Genomic DNA, 23610 nt, shown 5'->3' on the forward strand with positions numbered 1-23610 from the left:
CGCTCTTGGTGCACTCCTCACAGAAGGCATTCCCTTGCCTCTCTCCTGATTGTGTTCACTATCCCCTTACTTTTGTTATTAAATAGTTTACCACACAAATAAGTATCTCTAAACATTATTTCTGCTTATTTTTTAACTTTATCACAATAGCATACCACATATATTCTTCCATGAATCCTATGGTATATTTCCAGGACTCATTTGTGTTAACGAGTGTAGTTCTATTCAGCAGTCCACTGGAAGGATATACATTATGTATCCCTTCAATTACAAACGGACACCGGGGTTCTGCTTTTTCATTTTCACATGCAGTCCTACAGGAATGCTCACGGACCTTCCCTGGCGCACATGTGCAGCTTCTCCGGGGCAGAGCTCCTCAGCGCGTGTGCCGCGGCTCAGAATGTGTAGCTGCAGCAAGCAGTGAGAACGCCCTTGGCCCCAGGGGTAGCCTGTGCGAAGTGAGCTCTTTGGCCAAGGGAACAGACTAGTCTCTTTAGTTCAGAATCCCCAAAATGTCATTTCCTACTAGCACTACACATCTAAAACAGGAAGTGGTGTTCTAGGGCCTCCTTATTCAAAGTGTACTACATAGGGTACCAACACCTTAGTCAGAAACTTGATAAAATCCTTAAGCCGGGCCACACTAGCCATGGTGAATCAAGACCTGCATTTTAACAGGACCCTGGGTAATTCATATGCACAAAGTATGAGAAGAACACTTCTCTAGAGTACACAGAAGTGGGGCAGCCATGTTCTAGAGCATGGTTACATTCAATTCCCCTAATGCCCAATTTCCCTAAAATACTGGACCAACAGATCCTCCGACAAACAGTGTCTAAGATTTTTTTTTTAATTCCACATCCTTGCCATGCCCTAGTATGGTCAGTCCTTCAAAGTTTCATCATGCTGACACTAGGTATAAGGAGTTTTCCCATGCTAAGCTGCTTTTCCCTGATTATTAATGAGACCGAGTATGTTTTCATTTGTGAAATGCCTGTTTGTGTTTTTTTCTTGATTGTGTATTTTTCTTTTCCTTATTGATCTTACTGTGTTATCTGTGTAATTTTGGATAAAATACTATAAATTTTTTTCTCCCAGTTAATGGCAAATAAAGTTCTTAATTAGAAATTAGTAAAGCTCATCATGCTTATTCTTTATGGCTAGCTAACATTGTGTGTAGTGTCCTTAAGAAATTATTCCCTACCTGAAGGTTCTTCCGTATTTTCTCTGAAAAGTTTTGAAGTTTTGCCTTTTTGCATTTAGATACTTGTTTTATCTGTGATTTATTTTATACATGGAAAATTCATTCTTCAGATTGCAGCTCACACATCAAATATCAAGGAAAACTTTCCTAAGTTCCATGACTAACAGGCCAGATGTACCTAGAATACTCTTCACCAAGCACCATAAATCTCTGCCTCATGATACTTAAATGACAATAACAATTTTACATTTATTTGCCTTTATTTGGATAATGTTTGCCTTCCTAAGAAGATTACAACTTCATGAGGTAAGGCATCAAGTCTTTTTATTTGCTATTTTATCTCCCAGCACTAAAATAAATGCCTGTCACATAATTGGCTTTCAAATATCTGTCAAATATATGAAGACAAGTTCCACAAATATTAAAGACCACCAAAAAAAATGCCAGGAAAAAAACCAACAAAACTACCCCTTTCATAATGAGAAAGTGACAGATGAAATATGGTATATTTAGAGACAGAACACAATTCAGAAATAAACTGTTTATCTATTTATTTGTTGGCATTAAGGTAGTTCCCTTGTCAGTTCTTAGCAGCTCCTCAGTGAGTGTACATACAACTCTGTTGGAACTAGGGAGATTAAATTCTCAACTAATAACACTATTACCCATTCAAGCTGTTCAAACTAGAAAATTTAAGTCAACTTCTATTATTCCTTTTCCTTCATAAACCCTATCAACCAATTCTTGAAATCATCTCTTGCCACTTGTCTTCTGTCTAAACGAATCCCAACCTATGTTATCATCCTTCATCTAGATAGTTGTAGTTAATTCCTTCCTAGTTAGTCTTCTTGTCTCCAAGTTCTTCCTCTTCCAGTTTACCTACCACACTGCTCACAGAGAAACATCTAAAACACAAATTTGACAGTGTCACCACTGTGCTTAAAAATTTCTGATGGTCGCTGATTACAGATAGAACTAAGCTTATGTTTTTCCTTCACTTCGTCCTTTCCTCTCACCTTCCCAATGCCACGGCCCAGCAGAAACTGGGAAACTGAGACACCAGAAAAGACACCAAAAAAAATAACCAATAAAACCAAGTTTTGAAGGAAGTGGTCATAAAGACGGACATTTCATCTTCTGGGCTTAAAGGAGTAAATATAGAAAATCTTCAAGTGGAAGGTACGAAAGTAAGAAAAGATAAGGTTCAAGAGTGCCTATGAAAAACTGAAGGAGTATGAGGGAGCAAAATTATTATTATCTCACAACTCTGCAATCTCAACACAAGTTCCTGAAGCTGAAAATAATCTCTTAACTGTACTATTTGTGCCTCCAATGTAGTTTTCTAACTTATTTCTAACTTGATTTCTTTATCCAGGTAGTCACCTCCTAGTATCTATTTTGCTTTTCCTCAGGCACATCATCACCTCAAGATGACAGACATATATTAACACATCAGTGATTATACCTTAGTATCGTGTTGTAAGTTGTAGATTTTTACACAAGGATTTTATCAATGTTTATTATTATTATTTTTATGAGTAGATTTTTAAATGCGTCTTTTTAAAAAAAAAAAATTGTACTTGGTAAAAGAGCATTAATCAGATAGTAAGTACTATTTTACAATATGACAGCAAGATGTGATCCTTCTTGAACTTGTATTACTCAACCAATTTCACCTCAAACTAGGAAAGAGCTTCTGAACCTTGAGAAATTTACCTGTAACGACAGTTAAAAAAAAATTTAATGGCCTAATGATACCTTTTAAACACTAGCCAAAACTGCACCCTAAATTAACTAAACATAGCACTCAAAACTTACATCACTATGTTTTTAACAAAAATAATCTGAAATTCTAGTGCTAAATTATATTAATGTGCTTTTCTAAAATTAAAGAGACAAATGAGATAATGTTTAAATGTCTCTTTTATTCCACATTTCTGAATATGAACTCAACTGCCTAAAAGTAACAGCATGTATCAATCACTGTATTTTTGATAATCACTTAACTCGGGCTATGCTTTTGAATCTCAACCCTTCATGAATTGCTGAAGTTTAACTATATTAAATCCTGAAAATGAAACTAATATAATCAAGTAATAAAATGCAATCATTCTTATCAATTACTCAAAGATTGGTTTTCATACAAAACCATGCTTAAAATTTAAGATTCTTACTTTGACAATATAATTTAAAAGTGTCCTAAGCAATTAAACTGCTTGTCTTTCTAGAAAATTACAAGCAACATACCTATGGCTCCCAAACTTTGCACTTAGGCACCCCAGTTGCCCTTGCAACAAACTCACAGTTCCAAGGGATGTTTTAAATTTTCCAAGAGAAAAACAGTAACATCTGTCAGAAAACATTATGAACTATTACTACAATGCAGTGTGGAGCACTGGAAAAAAGTATTGAGAAACATCAACTGAGGAAGTTTAGGAACTTCTGTAATACTGAATTTTAAAGTAAGTTTTAAAAGTAATAAGCTTTTGCACTACAAAGGAAACTATAAGTAAGGTGAAAAGACAGCCCTCAGATTGGGAGAAAATAATAGCAAATGAAGAAACAGACAAAGGATTAATCTCAAAAATATACAAGCAACTCCTGCAGCTCAATTCCAGAAAAATAAATGACCCAATCAAAAAATGGGCCAAAGAACTAAACAGACATTTCTCCAAAGAAGACATACAGATGGCTAACAAACACATGAAAAGATGCTCAACATCACTCATTATTAGAGAAATGCAAATCAAAACCACAATGAGGTACCATTACACACCAGTCAGGATGGCTGCTATCCAAAAGTCTACAAGCAATAAATGCTGGAGAGGGTGTGGAGAAAAGGGAACCCTCTTACACTGTTGGTAGGAATGCAAACTAGTACAGCCGCTATGGAAAACAGTGTGGAGATTTCTTAAAAAACTGGAAATAGAACTGCCATATGACCCAGCAATCCCACTTCTGGGTATACACACTGAGGAAACCAGATCTGAAAGAGACACGTGCACCCCAATGTTCATCACAGCACTGTTTATAATAGCCAGGACATGGAAGCAACCTAGATGCCCATCAGCAGATGAATGGATAAGGAAGCTGTGGTACATATACACCATGGAATATTACTCAGCCATTAAAAAGAATTCATTTGAACCAGTCCTAATGAGATGGATGAAGCTGGAGCCCCTTATACAGAGAGAAGTAAGCCAGAAAGATAAAGAACATTACAGCATACTAACACATATATATGGAATTTAGAAAGGTGATAACGATAACCCTATATGCAAAACAGAAAAAGAGACACAGAAATACAGAACAGACTTTTGAACTTTGTGGGAGAATGTGAGGGTGGGATATTTCAAAAGAACAGCATGTATACTATCTATGGTGAAACAGATCACCAGCCCAGGTGGGATGCATGAGACAAGTGCTCCGGCCTGGTGCACTGGGAAGACCCAGAGGAATCGGGTGGAGAGGGAGGTGGGAGGGGGGATCGGGATTGGGAATACATGTAAATCCATGGCTGATTCATATCAATGTATGACAAAACCCACTGGAAAAAAAAAATAATAATAATAAAAATAAATTAAAAAAAAAAAACTATACCTATTAAAACTATTATATTATTTTGTCAAAAAAAAAAAAAAAAGTAATCTCTTTCTCTCTTTTGAAATGATGACGAGCAATAGGCCATATTAACCTGAGATATATTTAATTTGTCAACTTCTGAACTACAATTAAAAAGTCATTTACCAATCTAAGGAGGGAAAAACCCACTTCTTTAACATTAATTTCCCAAATTGTATTTATTATGGCTTTCATAATATAGTATTACAATTAAAACAATGGAAATATACTCCCTTCTCTTTGCCTAATGGACTAATTACTAGTCATTCAAACAGAAGGTAATTTTGTAATTATCCTTACTCTTTATTCAATATTTTTTCAATTGTAGGCCCTTGCCAATAGGTATTCTACTCATAAGCCAAATGGCCCCAACATTTTCCAATCCTACATCTTAATATAAATTCATTCTGTCCGGTCCTATTCCCATCTGAGAAATAAGATCGGAATTGGCTGACTTTCTTCTTTTTTGTCACAAAAGTCATAAAATCCTTAGGTCAGGGGGACCTTAGATAAGCTGATCTGTAAAAGACTTACTGAAAGGAGAAAGTAAGCAGGATTTCTACGGGACAGAGAGCCCTGGTTCTGAGACGGGCAGACTAAGAGTCAGAAGAAACAGCTTCAGGACTGTTCCTAGTATTCAGGACTACAGGCTTTCCTAGTTTGTAAACCACAGGGATAGCACTAGAGCCTGGATCTGTTACCAGACGTCATTTGAGAGCCAGTTAGAAATTCAGATTCCCAAGACTACCCTGGAGATTATTCTATTCTAGCTCAGTCAGCTGGGTTTGAGGGATTTTCTGCAAGGGATTCTGGTGCAGAGCCAGATTTGGGAACTGTGACGGATGCTTCAAGCTGACTCACCTAAGACCCAGTCAATGCTGGCCCCGTTTCAGGCCTGTCTCTACCATGGAGGCTCCATGGCCTTCCCTTAAATTAGACGTGGTCTTTTAAAACAGCAATGGCAAATGACATGGAAAATGAAGTCTGTCAGTGCCACAAACCCATCGTCTTTCCTCTCCCTTCTTTCTGCTTTTAATTTTGACAGGTATGTAAGTTATCTTGTTTCTATAAATCAACGTATTAAGGATGGCACAGTGGAAAGAGACAAAAGACAATGACGACATCTGGATCTGCATCTGCCTAGACTTCTTGACTCCTTGCTATGTGAGGAAAATAAACACCTTTTCTGTTTAAACCACTATTAGTTGCTTGTAACCCAAGGTGTTTCTAAATAACAGCACTGAAAGAATAGGCAATCTGAAATGTACAGTTCAGATCTAATATTCTAAAGGTCTAACTTTAAATAATCTAACTGTCCAGGGAAGGATACTTTTCTACAACATCCTTGACATATGGCTATCTAAACTCTGATATACAATCTAGAGACATCATTCAGAAAACTATCACAGATTTCCAATACTCATTCTTTACATACTGTTTCATTCGGTTTAAGAGCAGATTTTGTTAAGGTCAAAGTGACAAGATGAATTAAAGTGAGTAAATTTTATGCAAACCCCACACTAAATAAACTACATATATAGCTTGTGTATATAACTTTTAAACAAATAAATTTAATCATATCTTGGTTTAGGAAGGTGAGAAAAACTAATTACAAGGGTTTTCTTCATGTATCTTTCCCCATCTTCACTGTCCTTCATTCAGCTTATCTATCTGGGGCTGAGAAAACATCAGCTTTAATGTATAGGAAATACATCTTCTGTGAAAGTTGCAAATAAGGGTTCACCTAACCAGTTTGGTATTTCAGACCATAATTTTTTCTACAGAGAATGGGGCTATGGCTGGAAGAATAACTGTCCCAAAGTTGAACTAATACAAAAAAGAAAGTAGCAGCTAACAAAGTGAAGTCGCTCTCTGCGACCCCGTGGACTGTAGCCTACCAGGCTCCTCTGTCCATGGGATCCTCCAGGCAAGAAACTGGAGTGGGTTGCCATTTCCTTCTCCAGGGAATCTTCCCGACCCAGGGATCAAACCCAGGTCTCCCGCACTGCAGGCAGACGCTTTAACCTCTGAGCCGCAGCTAACAAAACATATCCTCAAATGGACTTTTCCACTGTGCCCTATTCCAAACTCACATTAAAGACAACTACTGCAGAGGCAAGAAAACCTATCAGCAAACACCAACTGAGATCCTAATCGTGGCAAGGAACCACTCTATACAAGGCAGACGGTCAGGGGGCTAACTATGAACAAATGAAGGGGACGGGTTCAAGGAGATACTGCAAAACTTTACAGCAAATAAAAGCAAATAAATAGCAAAAGTAAGCAAATTGCTGGTTTTTCTAATGGGCAATATCATCTTTAACCTTCATGCAATAAAAACGGACTGGAAAGGCACTGACTTTCAACCATGCTTTGGTGGACTTTTCATTCAACCTACCGGTATTTGTTGGGTTGCTGGCTGTAGCCAGGGAGGTGTGGTTTCGAATCAGATTGTCTTGGGTTGATGGAAGGCCCGGAGCCGACCACGAGAAAGTACTGTATCCTGAAAGACTCTGCTGGTGGTGGTACTGTTGTGATGGTGGAGGTGGAAGCGGTGACGGATGGCTGACAGCTGTATTTTGACCAGAAAATGAATTATCTCTAATTGGCCTGACAGTTGGAGCATTCTGTGAGGTAAACATTTGTTGCCCGTATGGATCACCAGCAGGTAGAGAGGGGTATGAAATATTAGGATACGCAGCATTAGAAACAGTTGACAAAGCATAGTGACCACAAGTAGAGGGAAATCCCTGAGAAGCAACAGAAGAACTGGCAGAGTACATGGGTGGACTGTTGTAATGATTCAGAAAAGAGGAGAACGGCTGGGAGGCACTCGTATGCAAATGCGATGCGGAGGCCGAGGCACCTTGGAAAGATCCCGGAGTGGACCCCACAGCATGAGGGGCGGGAGGAACCCTGCCATACATCTGCTGAGCTCCCGGCTGCTGGCTGGCTGTGTTAGGAGTCGCCACACTCTGGGTTGGTACCGTATAGAGACCAGAGTAGTAATCACCACTCTGGCTATCCAATGGCAACGAGGTCATTTTCCCAGGTCCTTGAGAGTAATGTCCTGAGGGAACAATATAGTTTTGAGGAGGCAATCCATACTCAGATGGAACTTGCATTTGATTCTGTGCTGGACCTGAAAAAGAAAAGCAAGTATTGACAGGCATTAGTAAGAAGGCAACTAATTTTTAAGCACAGTTCCCATCTAAATGTTGCCCTAATTTACTTCTTCATAATCCCAAACTGTTACCAGAGGTTATACTCTAACAGGCCTGCCGTGGTAGTCAGCCTCCAAGATGGCGCCCAGCCGCCTCCACGCTCCGGTACTCATACCCTCGCGCGATACACCAGGACCGGACTGTGTGACCAGCAGCATACAGCAGAGGTAATGATATCACTCCTAAGACTTGTCCTGTCTCAGGCACTGGCACTCTTAGATCTCTCAGTGTGGAAGATCAAAGCTGCCAAGCTGTGAAGAGCTCTCTGGAGAAACCCATGCGGTGAGGAATCGCATTCTCATGACCAACAACCAGAGAGAAACTGAGGTCTGCCCACAACCTCAACAGAGAGTCTGGAAGCAGACTCTTCACACCAAGTAATAGAGTCTTAAAAATAACCAGAGCCCCTGCTGACAGCCTGAATACAATCTCACGTTTGAGACCCTAAGCCAGAATCTCCCAGCTAGACTGCTTCATGTCCCTCAAAAGTATGAGACTAGTACTCCTTGTTTTAAGCTGGTAAGTTTTAGGCTATTTTGTCATGAAGTAACAGATAACAATATACCTACCACAGACGAAGTTCAAACCTTTCTTACTGCCCCCCCTTTTTTAATTATAAAACTAACAGTATACCTACTATCAAAAAAATTCAAACAATGAAGAACATAAAGTGAAAAGTACAAGTCCCCTTCTTTCCCTGGTAGCTGAAATCCTACTTCCCAGATGTAGTTTAGTTAATGGTTTCTTGTGTATTCTTTGGATACCTATATGTACAATACTGGATACCTATATGTACAATATATGTAATATACATATAAACATATATATATATTTAACCACAAAGACCATATTACAGTTCAGCAAGGATATCCTTCTGTGTTAGCAAATATAAATCTTTTATTATTCTTCTAAAAGAATCTAATAATATTTCATTGTAGAAACATAACATTATTTACCAAATCCCCATGATGAATGTTTATTCCAGGGAGTGAACTAATTTATGAGGTCAACCTCTGTGGTGAATATGCAGGTAAGTTCCTAGAATTGAAACTGGAGGTTCAAAGGGTTTAGGGGCAATCAAAATTGACCATTATTGCCAAATATCTTCAAAAATGTCTATCAATTTATACCTCTCATCAATGATGCTTCAGAATGCCTCATCTTCCCAACACTGAGTACCATTTTAATCTCTGCCTATCTAGTAAGAAAGAAACATTTTAGCTTGCAGTACTAAACTTTGAGTGACGCTGAGAATCCTTACAAATGTTTCTTAGCAACTTGGGTATCTTTGTTACCTACCCTTTCCCCACAGGATTGTGTGTCCCTTAATAATTTATAAATGTTCATATACATTAAGCAATTTAACAATATTATTATGTGCTGCCTGTATTTGCTTCAGGTTACTTAACTTTGTTCACGTTGTCTCTTGCTATAGTTTCTCAACTATCATGTAGTAAAATCTTTCATGCTTGACAAAATTTTAATTCATATTTCATAGAGCCTCTCCTACTCCAATATTATAAAACTACCCATGTTTTCCTCTAGTGCTTTTAATACTTTCATTTTTACATTTATCTTTGATCACTATAGAATGTATTTATTTTATCAGTATCATTAAAGTTACCATAACTTAGTATTAATTTTATTAATAGTCTAAACAGTATACTTTGTGCCACTCACTGTTCTAATGTTTTATATATATTCAGTCCTTTATTCCTCCTAACCACCTGAAATAAAGAGTATCATTATAACTACTTTATAATAAGATAAATGAAACAAAATTTAAGTTAATAAAGTCACATATTTAGAAAGTAATAGGGCTGGGATTTGATTTAGATAATATGGCTCAAGTCCATGCTTTTAAACAATTATCTGCTGGCCCTCGCTACACTAAAATCCTACTAGCTTTCTTCAGCCCAGAAGGTCAATTATCTCAAACAATGGAATTCTAGTTTTGGTTCCAAGGGCAAACTTGAATTATCCTAGAATCTAATTGGCTTGTCTTTTGGAATGAAATAGGTATCTGTACCTTACCTCAAATGAAAAGTGAAGGTAAAAGTCACTTGGTCAAATCTGACTCTTTGAGACCCCATGGACTGCAGCCTGCCAGGCTCCTCTTTCCGTGGGATTCTCCAGGCAAGAATACTGGAGTTGGCAGCTGTTCCCTTCTTCAGGGGATCTTCCCAACCCAGGGTTCAAAACCAGGTCTCCCACACTGTAGGTGGATTTTTTACTGTCTGAGCCACCAGGGAAGCCCAAATGAAAGGATAATCATGTATATATATGTACATATATATGTATACACACACACAGATAAGATATATGTATATAAATTTCAAGCTGCTCCAAGTTCACTGACACAAAAGGTGTCACTGTATTCCTTGCCATAATAATGTATAAAATAGAAAATATGTATTTATAAAAGATACATGAATAATTTCCTTATTCTATTTTCAATTTCTACTAAATCATCTTTAGTATTTAGTCATTTAAATACATTCTCCAAAGATAACTCAGACAATCAAGCTGTAAAAAAAAATAACGTCCACACTTCTGTAATTCCAAGTATACAAGGAACCAAAACTCAGGTAACACTATTTTACTAGGTATATAATTTACTTTTCTTATAGGATATTTCACATGATCATAGTTCACTTAAAAGAATTTATTTACTTAAAAGGAAACAAGTCTTAATACAAATCTTTCATTAACATGCCTTAAAAAAAAGTGTAAAATGTTCTCCTCTTACTAAATTAGATCTAAAAAAATGGTTTTGCCACTCTTCATTATAGCCCCAGAAAACCCAACAATGTACACATTTATTAATCAAGAGATCAGATAAATCTGTTTAAATATCTACTCACTCTATGATTTGATTTGGCTTATCTATGCTAAATGACCTCTGCAAACAGGACAAGAACCATCATCTTGTCCAAGCTACTCAAATGCCATTCTTCTAAAAATAATAGGGATGTTGGAACTGGTAAAATTTATCAGAAGTAAATTACCCACCCAAAAAAGTCTATTTACTTTTCAATCCATCAAGGAAAAGGAAGGTACTTACTTTGTAGAGAGGGTGCAAAGGTAAGAATAGCTAATTATATGTCGATGCATACCATTTCTTATCAAAATCTAAATGATCCAAGAGTACCCTCCCCCAAAATTCTAGTATAATTTAACCAAAATAATATGTGAATTAGCTCTTTTGAAAGTAAAATAATTTTTTGAATGTTTAAAATCAATTTTTAAAAACCTGCACAAAAAAAATTAAAGATCAGTTTAAACTGAAAGAAAATGCTAGGACAAGAAAATAATTTTAAAAATTTTGTCTTACTGTGACCTAACAAGGTGTGATTTTCTTCAACTTTAAAATGTATTAGATAATTCTTAACTTTTTCTTGGGGTATATTAATAGTGAATGTGTAGTCGCTCAGTCATGTCTGACTCTTTGACTGGACTCTGACTGTAGCCCGCCAGGTTCCTCTGTCCATGGGATTCTCCAGGCAAGAATCCTAGAGGGGACTGTCATTTCCTACTCCAGGGGATCATCCCAACCCAGGGATTGAACTTGGGTTTCCTACACTGCAGGCAGATTCTTTACCATCTGAGCCAACAGGGAAGCCCAGGGTATATACGAATATTAAAGTTATATTTCTGGGAAATGAGCCTGGGAAAGATCACAAATGCACCCATTCTTTTTTTTTTAAAAGAGACTCTGTAAATTATGGGAATTTTACTAGTATTAGCATTTTCATTTACTTATATTCCCGATAATTGCCTCAGCAACTGTGGCAGTTTTAAAACACGGTCGCCAAACTCTTTGACACTGCTGATTAAAGGGTAGGATCTGTCTACTCCTGAATTTGAGCAGGCTATAACAGCTTCCACCAATAAAGAATGGCAGAAGCAAAGCTGTGTGAATTCCCAGACTCAGTCATAGACAGTTGAGCATCTGTATTGTTTGATAGGATTATTTGCATGTGGATCCCTAAGCAACTCCATAAGAAGCCCATTTACTCCACAGCTGCCATGGTCTGAGGATGCCAAAACACACACAGTGGTCACTGCTAGGCACTCTGGTTTGAAGTACAAGTCTGATATATTCTAGTCTAAGTGCCAGATGTGTGAATAAATGAGCCTTCAAGATCATCCTAATCTCCAGCCATCAAAATCACCTTTGCATCTTCCCAGCTCTGGCCCTAGGCATTCTAGAGCAGAGAAAAGCCATCTTTGCGGTGCCCTGCTCAAAGTCTTAGCTCAACACAATCTGTGAGCATAATGGTTGTTTAACCCCTAAATTCTGTTGTAATTTATTATGGAGTAATAGCAACTAGAATAGCAATTACTATTTTTAAAAATTCAGGATTCAGATTCTAAAGCCAAAATACTATTTTCAACAGCACACACAAAAAGTAGTACTAAAAATACAAATCTAATGAAATATGTGAAGAATCTATATGTAGAAAACTAGAAAACACTGATGAAAGAAATCAAGGACTTAAGTAAATGGAATGATATACCATCTTTGTGGACAGGAAGGCTTGACATTAAGATGTAAATTATCTTAATTTTGATCTTTAGATTCAATACAATCCCAACAAAAACACATGGAAGGCTTTTTTTAAAAATAGATACCAACAAGATGATTCTAAAATTTCTAAGGAAAGGCAAGGTACTAAAATAGCAAAAAAAAAAAAAAAGCTTTGACGAAGAATAGCAGATTGTTAGTTCCTTGTTTAAAGCTTTCTAATAGTTTCTCTTGCCATTAAGAATAATTCAAATTCTCTAATATGGTCTGTAAGATAGTGGGAGACAGGATAATCCCTCCCTCACCCCACGTCCATGTCCTAATCCCTAGAAGCAGTGAAAATGCTAGGTTACATGGCAGAGGGGTGGTAACATTAGAGATAGCATTAGGGCTGTTAGCCAGTGGACCTTCGAAGAGGGAATATATAATCCAGGTAAGCGCCACATAATCATGAGAGTCCTTAAAAGGGGAAGAGGGAGGCAGAAGAGACTCAGAAGGAGCCGTGACTACAGAAGACTCCTCTGAGAGAGGCAATGTTGCTGGCTCTGAAGATGGAAAGAGTGGCCAAGAGCCAAGGAATGGGCACAGCCTCTGGAAGCTGGAAAAGGCAAAGAAATGGGTTCTCTCCTAGAGCCTCTGGAAGGGAACGCAGCCCTAATGACACCTCGATTTTAGTCCAGTTAGACTTCCAACCTGCAGAAGATGGATTGATGTTGTTTTAAGCCACAGTCTGTGGTCATCTGTTACAGCAGCAGAGATAAAACCAACGCAAAGACTTTTTATGCTCTGACCCCTGCCCGGCTTGTGTGTGTGCTTGTGTTCACTGCTACGCTGTGTCCGGCTGTGACCCCATGGTCTGCAGCGCACCAGGCTCCTCTGCCCGTGGGCTCCCCCAAGTAAGAACACTGGAGGGGGTTGCCATTTCCTTCTCCAGGGGCTCTTCCCCACCCAGGGATCGAACCCGTGTCTCCTGCATTGGCAGGCAGATCCTTTACCACTGAGCCACTGGGGAAACCTCGACCACTCACCGCTCACCACTCCTCCTTTTCACAGTGATTTCCTAAAGGTACACCTTAATATACTGCAAGTCCTCACATGAGTTTGCCACACTTTGATCAATAAAATGTATTAACAGCTCTGCTACAACTACAAACGCCGAGTGTTGTGATGAAGTGACACAGAATGCCGAGCTGGTAAAGAAGTATAACTTGCCACAAGAAAAGCAAAGGAGCCACAGCACAACGTCAGGTACGGCTGCAGGCTAGAGCTTTGTGTCAAAAGGCCATCAAAGGGGTTGCTAGGGCAGAATATTAAGTTGCCTTATAAAGACTTCTGAAGAGGATCATGTTAATATAGTTTTCCTGGAACTTGCTGTTTTAAAATACATGTGTTCTAAGTTTAACTCCTTCAAGAATGTCACCAAAAACTTCAGCACTAAAGTAGCCATGAGTGAAAAAGCTGAAAATCTCTATTCCACATATACTTACTCTTAGCACAGAGAGTTATCAAGTCATGCTTGTTCACTTCCAACTGTTCACACAGGCTCTTCCTTCTACCCGGAACCTTCAAGGTCCCCTTCTACCCGCTTCACCTGACCAACTCTTACTCATCCTTCAGCACTCAGCTCTTCCTCTAGAAAACATTCTGCAATTCTACAAGTCCATGCCCGCTTAATGTTGTACTACAGTATATCGGACCTCTGTGACAGTGCTTTCCACATGGAACTGTAACTAAGTGTACACTCTATACGTCAAAAACCTGGGCCTACTTTGCTCTCGGCTCTATCATATCCTTAAGGCTTAGGACAGTGACTGGCTCATGGAGTCCACTGCTGTATTTTTTAAGAAAAAAAAAAAGTGCAGTAAATAATCATCAAATATTTCTGTATCAGGCATTTATCTCATCACAATTATCAACAACTACATGATATTTAAGGGCTTCCCTGGTGGCTCAGTGGTAAAGAATCCGCCTGCCAATGCAGGAGACTTAAGAGATGCAGGTTCAATATCTGGGTTGGGAAGGTCCCCTGGAGAAGGAAATGGCAACCCACTCTAGTATTCTTGCCTGGGAAACCTCATGGACAGGAGGCTGGTGTGGTCCATGAGGTCCCAAAGAGTCAGACACGACTGAGCGATTGTATGCATGCATGCACATGATATTTAAAGAGAAAGAATTCAAAACTTAATATTTATACTCTACTACCAGAACAAATTACAAGTCTGAATATTTTTTTCTCTGCCATTCTACACTTTTTATTCTTTAGTAGTTCAAGTATAAGAACACTCAAAACAAAAGGAAAGTAAAAATCTACTGCATTTCATTGCATCTAAAGTGTTTTGACATTGCCGCTTTTTTTCCTTCTTACTAGATGTATGAGTTTCCCAGTACAAATGTAATAAATTACTACAAATATAGTGGCTTAAAATAGTACAAATTTATTACTTTACAGTTTGGAAGTCAGAAGTCCAAAATCAGTTTCATTGGGCTAATGTTAAGGTGTCATGGGCAAAGCTGGTTCTTTCTGAAGCCTGAGAGAATCCATTTTCTTACCTTGTTCAGTTTCTAACAGTCACCTGCATTCCTTGGCTTGTGGCCCCTTCCCTCCATCTTCAAAGTACATCATTCTAACCTCTGCTCCTGTGGTCTTGTTCCTTTCTCTGTAGGCTGACTCCTCCAGTTTCCAGTAAGGATGGTTGCAAGTATATCAGGCCCTCCCAGATCCAGGATAATCTCCCCAGCTCTAATCACAGCTGCAAAGGTTTTAGATGGTCAGCCTGACTGATATTATCATACACAAGTGAGACACAGCCTCTGATTTTCTATAAGCACCCTTGCTATCCTTATTGAGAGAAAATTATCACAAAATCTACCCAAAGGATAGATTTGCCTCAGTGACATAATTTCCTTCCTGAGATCAGATTCTCACCAAAGGAAAACTGATTCTATCCCTGCTTCATGCAAACTCGATATGAAAATCAAAATTTACACAGCAAGTATTTTATGGAACATCTAGTCACTATACGAAAAAAATCATAGGCTCTTAAATGTTTCCTCATTCCCCTCATTCCATAGAGAAGTAAAATTTTGAATATAAAAATGTTTGCTTCATTAGTCCTTTCCTGAATTGAAAAGACTGAATTAATTCAGGAGAAATTGAATTCCTGAATCAAATTCCTGAAATTTAAAAAATTTCAACATTTAAAAAAAAATTTATTTCATTTTTTATTTTTTGGTCAGGCCACACAACATGCAGGATCTTAGTTTCCCAACTAGGGATCGAACCTGCATCCCCTGCAGAGGAAGTGCAGGGTACTAACCATAGGACTGCCAGGAATTCCAGAATTTCAACTTTTTAAAAAAGACAGATTAAAAAGTTTTTATTATCTTCAAAAGGACATCAAGGTCAGCAAACTACAAGCACCTCTGTCCTACTGAAATACAATTCATACTAATTTGGGAAAGTAATTACATTACTAAACATTTATTTCATTCATTGCTGAACTATCAAGAAATAATTCAATATTCAGCCTATATGTAGTTTAACAATCATCTTTATTAAAACATTGCTGAGCCAGTTGGTGAACACTCACAGTCCTGACCCTGCTTCCCTGTTACATCCCACCATGCTGGTCCCTTGCCCCAGACCCACTCACGATCCAGCAACTGAAGGAGTAATCCAGGCGCATTACAGCCTGACACAGTTCTGCGCCAGTGTCAAGACTGGGATCTACTCAGTGGTCAGTACGTTAAGTACTAATTACTAAATATTTTGAATATAAAGTATCAATAATATTGCTAAAATACATTTTTAATGAGCATAAAATGTATACAGACATATACAGCTCTAAAAAGTCTGCAATTATAACCCTAGTGATTTAAAAAATGGGGAGTCTGAATGACATCTCATTACCCTGGATTATTCTTCCTGATGGAAGGCTAACAGCTACAAAGGTAACTGTTCCAGTCACGCCTGGCAGACAGAGCCTATGGAACCATTTAGACGAACTCTCACTGCACTAAGTATAGATTATTCCTGCCACTCCATCGGTTGTCCTCTTGGATGCCATCATAATGACTGCTAAGAGTAAAGGGACCAAAAGAAAACCAATATTGGTTGAAAACATACTACATGCCACGTACTATGCTTTTCTATCCATAATCTTATATAATTCTCATAAAATCCTGTGAAGTATCACTATCATCACTTTACAAACAAACAAGGATGTGAAAGGTTACTAATTCATACAATTTCACACAGTTCGGAAGTAGTGAAGATGCCAGTCAGTGAAGGTTCCAAACCCATTTCACAATACCTATTTCTCAGAAACACTAGGAAAAACAAGCGAGTTAGGACTTGGCTACGGTCTAGGCAAGGCAATTTTACTACTCCCTCTTGCTTCCCTATTTTATCTCCCTTTTCCTCAATTCCTTTTCCTGGCAGCATTCGGCACGCAATTGTAGAAAACTTAAAACCCCTCTTCCCGCAAACCAGCTAGCTGAGGTAGTGGCCTACTGGAGGAAACCTTCCAAGAGCAGATTCTTTGTGGGGAGGGCTGGACAGTGTGAGAAAATTAGTAGCCAAGTTCACATACTCCATTGAGTGCCTATCGCATGCTGCCACTGGGAACATGAGGAGGAAAACTCACATGGTCTCTGCTGCCTGAAGAATTTATATCCTGGTGTTTTGAAGGAAATGAAATGAAGGAGCCCCTCATTTGCAAAGCATCTCATTTTACTAAACACCAGGTACTTTAAAAAACAGCACCTCATTTAATGTAATCTTCTCAACAACCCTAAGAGGAAGGTATTATTATCCTCTGAAGCCCAGAGATGTTAAGTAATTTTCTCCACAAAACCCTGGGCTGTAACAGAACCTACACCTTTTTTCACTAGCCTACACTTTCTGGCAATTCTGAGTATGCTTAACCTACTGGAAATAATAGCAGCTTCCTCAGGGCTGAATACAAGATCTGCTCTAACACGCAGTGCTAACTCTGAAGATGCTCTCATTTCTAGGAAAGTCCATTGAAGATTGGCTCAAAATCCCTTCTATTTCAACGTCTTTAGCATCTAATACTTCAGGGTTTACAGATCAATCAGAAAGATGGAAGTTAGCTGAAATACTGGGATCAGTGGCAATGAATGTGATCTACAAAAATTATTACACATATTATCTCAGAAATTGAGGGGGAGGTGTGGGGTGGGAATGAAAATATAAAATAACTAAAACAACACAACAACAAAAAGTAAAAACAATCCAGACACTTGCGTATATATTTTATAAGATCCTTGAGACATCTATTAACCAGTTTAGGAGGAAATTATGTATGCAGAAAGTTATATTATACCATAGCACTGTCTTCAAGAGAGGACCAGATGCTTCTGGTTGGCTATAAAGGAAGACTAGAAACTTGAGACAAAGACACTGCTCTGATCAAAAAGGACGTACTTCAGATACACTAGTATCTGTATGTACACTTGTATGATTTTAAATTTTGCATGTGCTCTCAAAGTTGAACTGTTTCCTATAACCCACCAGATAGTATTCCTGAGTGAAAGGTATGTTTATGTAATGCTGCTGCTGCTGCTGCTGCTGCTAAGTCACTTCAGTCGTGTCTGACTCTGTGTGACCCCATAGACAGCAGCCCACCAGGCTCCCCGTCCCTGGGATTCTCCAGGCAAGAACACTGGAGTGGGGTGCCATTTCCTTCTCCAGTTTATGTAATGAAGTCTAATAATAAAGTAATGAAGTCTGATAATTCCCATTACTATCTCATCTTTCTTGCATTATGGACAATAAAATGATAAAACTGCCGATAGTATCATTCTTGGGAAAGGCACATGGTAGGAAGAAAACACATTTTCATTTGAAAATGAGCACCATTTGCTTCCTAAAAGAAGAATCAGAAAGCAGAGTTTTACTGATAAATCTGAGTGCCCCCCACCAAAACAAACAAACAAACAAAAAACCACTTCTAAAATACCTCTTTCAATTTAAGTCAACTGGGAGAAATTATGGAGTTATGCCAGGTTGCCTGGTGGCTCAAAGTAAAGAATCTGCCTGCCAATGCAGGAGATGTGGGTGCAGTCCCTTGGTTGGGAAGAGTCCCTCGACAAGGAAATGGCAACCCATTCCAGTATTCTTGCCTTCAAAATCCCATGGATGGAGGAGCTTGGCAGGCTACAGTCCACAGACCCAAAAAGAATTAGACATGACTTAGCAACTAAACAACAACAATGGGGTTATGCCGTAATTACCAGGATATTATTCACTCAGTCTTTCCTTATTTGAGGACTCTGTTTTGGAAGGACTCTTAAAAGGCAAAGTGTAAGCTGAAAAATATTCAACTAATACTTTCTATGAAAATACAATGATTCTAAACTGCCCATATGCTGCTCAGTGAAAAACTGAAGTACAGAAATGTAACTCCAAGGAATAAAGTTCAAAAAGAAATAATTCACAAACTCAAAGAAGTCAAATCGTATCTTCAAATAAGTGGGGGGGGTGGGGTGGAGGAATAAGTGGGGAAAGTATGTTAACAGCTAAACACAGAAAACAAGGAAAAATATTAATGAAGTCTGGGCTTCTGCCTCCCAACCCTTTCCAAAGTCAAAGTTTCCAGTAAGAGACTTCTTAGAGTCTGTTAATAGAAAGAGATCTGGACTTGAAACTAGAAAAACTGTATTAGACTTCATTTAACAAATGAAACTATAACTTGTTCTAGGCCTCGAAAATGCTGAGTATACAGCGGTGAACAGGATACAGCCAGTCACCCTCAAGAAGCTTATACAGGCATTGGTGAAAAACACCCATCCAAAACTTTCTGGATCTTGATTTTATCTGTTTAATTAGGGAATCGAACTAGGTGTCTTACAGGCTGTACTCCAAAAACACCTGGACCTCCACCTCTATTTTAACCACAACAGCTCTGCTTTTTTCAGATGTCTGTAGCAGGGCTCTACAAATTCCTCTGGGAAAAGAAATCTGTTTTTAAAAATGTTTGATAAACACTAAAGTAAGTGATTGGTAGGTACCACTCCAGTTTTACAACTGTCTTCTGTGATGTTTCAAACTCATACTTCTGATCTATTTCTTTTTCATCACGCCTGGAATTCCACAGAGATATAAAAAGGCAAACTAGTTTATGCAGGACTGAAGAATCAATCACAAACCCAAATGATTGCTTAACCGTTATCTATGGATTCCAAAAGCAAAAGTTACTTTTCTCTGAGATTAACAAGCAAAACAAAAACAGATTTGATCTTATTTATCTACTTAAGCCACTTATTTTCACAAAAACAAACAAAAATTAACTCTAGTTCTTTATCTTAATTTCCAAATTCCTTAACACTCAAGACCTTTCTGTAATCTGGCCCCTTTCAAGTATTGTTTTCAGCTTTAATCCCTTGGGTTTTCCCTCTCACCTGGCACTCTTTTTGCTTCTTGGTTCCTAAATTTTTCAACTTTGGTTCATGTCCCTGCAACAGCCCTCCCCTCCTACCTCTACCTGTCAAATTCCTCAAGGTCATAACCAACTTGAATGTCACCAAAATACATGTCAATTTAGGAGGAAGGCAGGGATTTTGTTTTATCTACTAGGCTAATCTCGAGTCCCCAACTGCAAGCATGCAACAAATGCTGAAATGAATTCTATCAAAGGAAAGTAATGATTATAAACAGTAGAAAGCAAGCATCATTTATATCTGGCTTCTAAATGTATTAACTGATTTTTTACATATTTAACATCTTGATTACAACTGATATCCTGTCACTCCTTGAGTATTCACAAAATTTGTAAGACTAAGGCAAATATTTGTCACCTTAAAAATTGTACACTAGGACAATAATGCATAATCAGAAAATCAAGAAAAGACACAATCCTTGGATCACTATTAAGCATGGATTTACAATATTATAAAAGACTGGGGATCTCTTCTTTCAGTTCTTCCACACACAAAGCTATTTCAAAAACTAAACAAAAACAAGAATTTATGCTAAGTTTACAGGAAGAAAAACTGCTCAAAAATAATATCTTCATGTTTGTTCAGGGCAGAAGAACAAAACCTACTACACTGACCAGAAAAAGTACTGCATGTAACACTGACAACTATGGCTGATCCAAAGGATTATGAAGACTAAGCCATCACGTTTGACTTACAAAAAAAAAAAAAAAAAAAAACCTCAACTTCTGGTTCTCAGGATAAACGATAAACTGCAAGCGTGAACAGCATCAGCTATAAAAATTAAATGTTCGCTGAACTGATTTATAAAGTCCAGTAAGTTTTCACTAGCAGACTGGGTAAAATAGGTCAGTCCAACAATCATTTGAAGAGCACCACCAGACTTTGTTCTCTTATACAAACAGAGAACCAGACATATTCTTGTAAAGTATTCAGTCAATTAGTTTCGAGCGTTCTCATCGGAAATATTACCGTTTATACAGAGCGGGCCCCTCTTCCCGGGCCCCATCCACTAACTGAAGGAATGGATATTCTACAAGCATCATTTTTCAGCGGAGACTGTTACGTCCCCAAAGCCCACGACCTTAGTCTGAAAGCGGCCTTCACGTTGCAATGCCTGCTGCCGGTATGAAGGCCTTGCCTCAAACAGGGCCAACTCTGGCACGTTTTTGTTTCTGAAAGTGAAGCTGGGGGACGGGGGAGAGGCGGGGGACACCCAGATCTAAAAGTATTCGTTTAAATCCGTTTGACACCTGCTCCTTTTCAAACACAACCAGCCAGTTCCAGGCGCTCGAGTAGCGGCCGCAGCAGCAACGACAGATCTCGAAGGCCGAACTGGGTCAGGGTTCCAGTTACACTCGGGTTGCCTATTTACACCCTTTGTCTACAAACTTGAGCACTAACTGAAGTTTCCTTCCAGGCAGCGTGCTCGCCGGGCCTCAGAAATCAGAGCAATTTTCCCCGAGACAGGAAGGGCACAACCCTCCTCAGCTCCATGGCTACAAGCAGCCTTCGCCGGACCACGCACTCTGCGGCCCCGGGTCTCTCCGCGACAGGGGTCGCTCGGGGCGCCTTGCCCGCGACAGGGGTCGCTCGGGGCGCCTTGCCCGCGCCCGGGGCTGGATAACCGCGATTCACGTGGTCTCTGGGCTGCCCCCTTTCAACGCCCCAACTCGCCCCGGCGGTTTAGGGCCTGGGGCCACACTCCAGAAGCAGCCCGAGCCCGCGATGCCCCGGGTCGGCCCCGCGCCGAGGCGTCCATCCCCCCTCTCCCCGCCCCCCGTCAGGCTCCCGCCGTGCGGCCCCCGCCCCCAGCCCGGCAGCCCCCAACTCCCGCCGCCCGCCGGCCCTCCCGGCCGGATCGCGCCGCGCAGGCTGCCCCGCCGGCAACTAGGCCCCGCGCTCCGCCCCGGCCGCCCTCCTCACCGTTCTGCTGGTGCGGCCCCGGGCCCGGGCCTGCCGGCGCGGCGGCTCCTGAGGCGGCGGCTCCGCCAAGCTTGGGCGGGATTCGGGCGCTGGCGGCCGGATGAGGGGACCCGGCGGGGGCCGACATGACGGCGCTGCTGGCGGCGGCGGTTCGGCTTCGGCAGGGTGGGCGGAGGAAAAGGGAAGGCGGGGCCGGAGAGGCGAGAGGAAGAGGAAAGAACGCGGCCGGCGTCACCGAGGGAGTCACCCGGGACCGCGGCTGGAATGCTCACGTCCCACTGCACAGCCCAGCTGGGCCGCCGCGGGCACCGGGACCCTGCCTCGCCTCCGCCCCGAGCGCGGAGCCGCGGGACTCCCACCCCCGGGTAGTTCCCCTCAGGCACGGGCTGCGCTCGTCGCAGCGCCCCCTGCAGGCGGATCCGGGCGCACCCAGGCCGGAGGCGGGGCGCGGGGCGGCGGCCTCCCGGGGCGAGAGTGGTGGACCTGGGTCGAAGGGGCGCGGGGCGGCGGTGGGGAGGGAGTTCGAGAGCTGCTTGCGGAGCCCAGCTCCGAAACCCAGGGATACGTCTGGCCGGACTGACCCCAGTCACCCTTCCTCCGAAGAGGAACCCGGGGTTTGTCTTTGTTTTTCTAATCTTGAGGTGTTTTCCCCCTTAATATTAAATTCTGAAGGAAATAGGCATCCAAGCGCCCTGCCCTTCGGCAGTTATAATGCAAGGCAAACGAAAAAGAAACATTTCTCTATGATAAACACAGAATCTCAGTCAGAACGGAGAACTTTTCGCACTGACTTACATACCGGGAAGAGCAGAGGGGAAGATGGAGTAGGGGAAACCGAAAGACAAACTTCACCTCCTCGAGATTTTTGCCAAGGGTTGGCTCGTCCTGCTGGTATTCAGAAGAGAAGCTGTAGCACCCAAAGCAAGAACTCAGCTTCGTGTGTCCTCGTGAGGGAAATCTTTGAATCTCTGGCATGTCCCAACAGGCTAACTGGCAAGCAAGCCCTGGACTACATTACCCAAGTCGTTTTGCCATCTTATTCTGGCCACACTTACTCCGTGTTAGAAATGAAATTGTTCAAAAACATCGAATTCCGAATGGAATCCAGCAAGATGATATTTCTAATTACTGAATGATTATACCGACCATAAAGTGAGTTGTAGAATAATGCAAAGTTCCCCTTTTAATTGTTGCCATGAATTAATGATACTTGGTGCTTTAATGCACCAGATGAATCACAAATAGGGTTTCAGTAGTTGGATTTGTAGGTTTTCTTTTTGGAATTTATGTTTATTCTTATTTCCACAATTCTGGTTAATTTTTCCTTTCCATTTTATACATTTACACTAATAAAGCACCCAAACAGTACCAAATGCTAAAATATACTAGTTCCTGCATGTGGAAGATACATTGTCAGATTCTTCGGTTTAAAGCCTATGAGTTTGTTAAATGTAAATTTTCAGAATCTTTAGAGAAAATTACACGTATAAGACGATCCTGTCCTAGAAAACATTTTAGGTAGATAATAAAAGAAATACAATGTAAGAGAAAATAGTATAATGGGCTATCATATACTCATCAACTAGTCAACATTTGTCAATTCGGGATAATCTTGTTTCATCTATACCGGCACCAACCTCTACTCT

At 40.2% G+C, this 23610-nt stretch overlaps 1 protein-coding gene across 5 annotated transcripts in view; it reads right to left on the bottom strand.

Moving 5' to 3' along the window:
• Positions 1 to 22321, bottom strand: part of SEC24B (SEC24 homolog B, COPII coat complex component) — an 80156-nt gene extending 57835 nt beyond the window's left edge. For 3 of the 5 annotated variants that reach the window (XM_061164227.1, XM_061164226.1, XM_061164224.1), the window contains exons 1-2: positions 21965 to 22320; positions 7224 to 7967 (exon numbers count right to left, since the gene is read on the bottom strand). In XM_061164227.1, coding sequence (XP_061020210.1) covers positions 7224 to 7967; positions 21965 to 22091 — 871 coding nt within the window. In that variant the 5' untranslated portion in view covers positions 22092 to 22320. Of the gene's footprint in view, positions 1 to 7223; positions 7968 to 21964 lie in introns of all 5 variants that reach the window. The other 2 variants (XM_061164228.1, XM_061164225.1) reach the window with 2 other exon arrangements.
• Between the last annotated feature and the right edge of the window lie 1289 nt (positions 22322 to 23610).

This window comes from Dama dama, chromosome 17 (assembly GCF_033118175.1).
Source record: "Dama dama isolate Ldn47 chromosome 17, ASM3311817v1, whole genome shotgun sequence".
Lineage (NCBI taxonomy): Eukaryota > Metazoa > Chordata > Mammalia > Artiodactyla > Cervidae > Dama > Dama dama.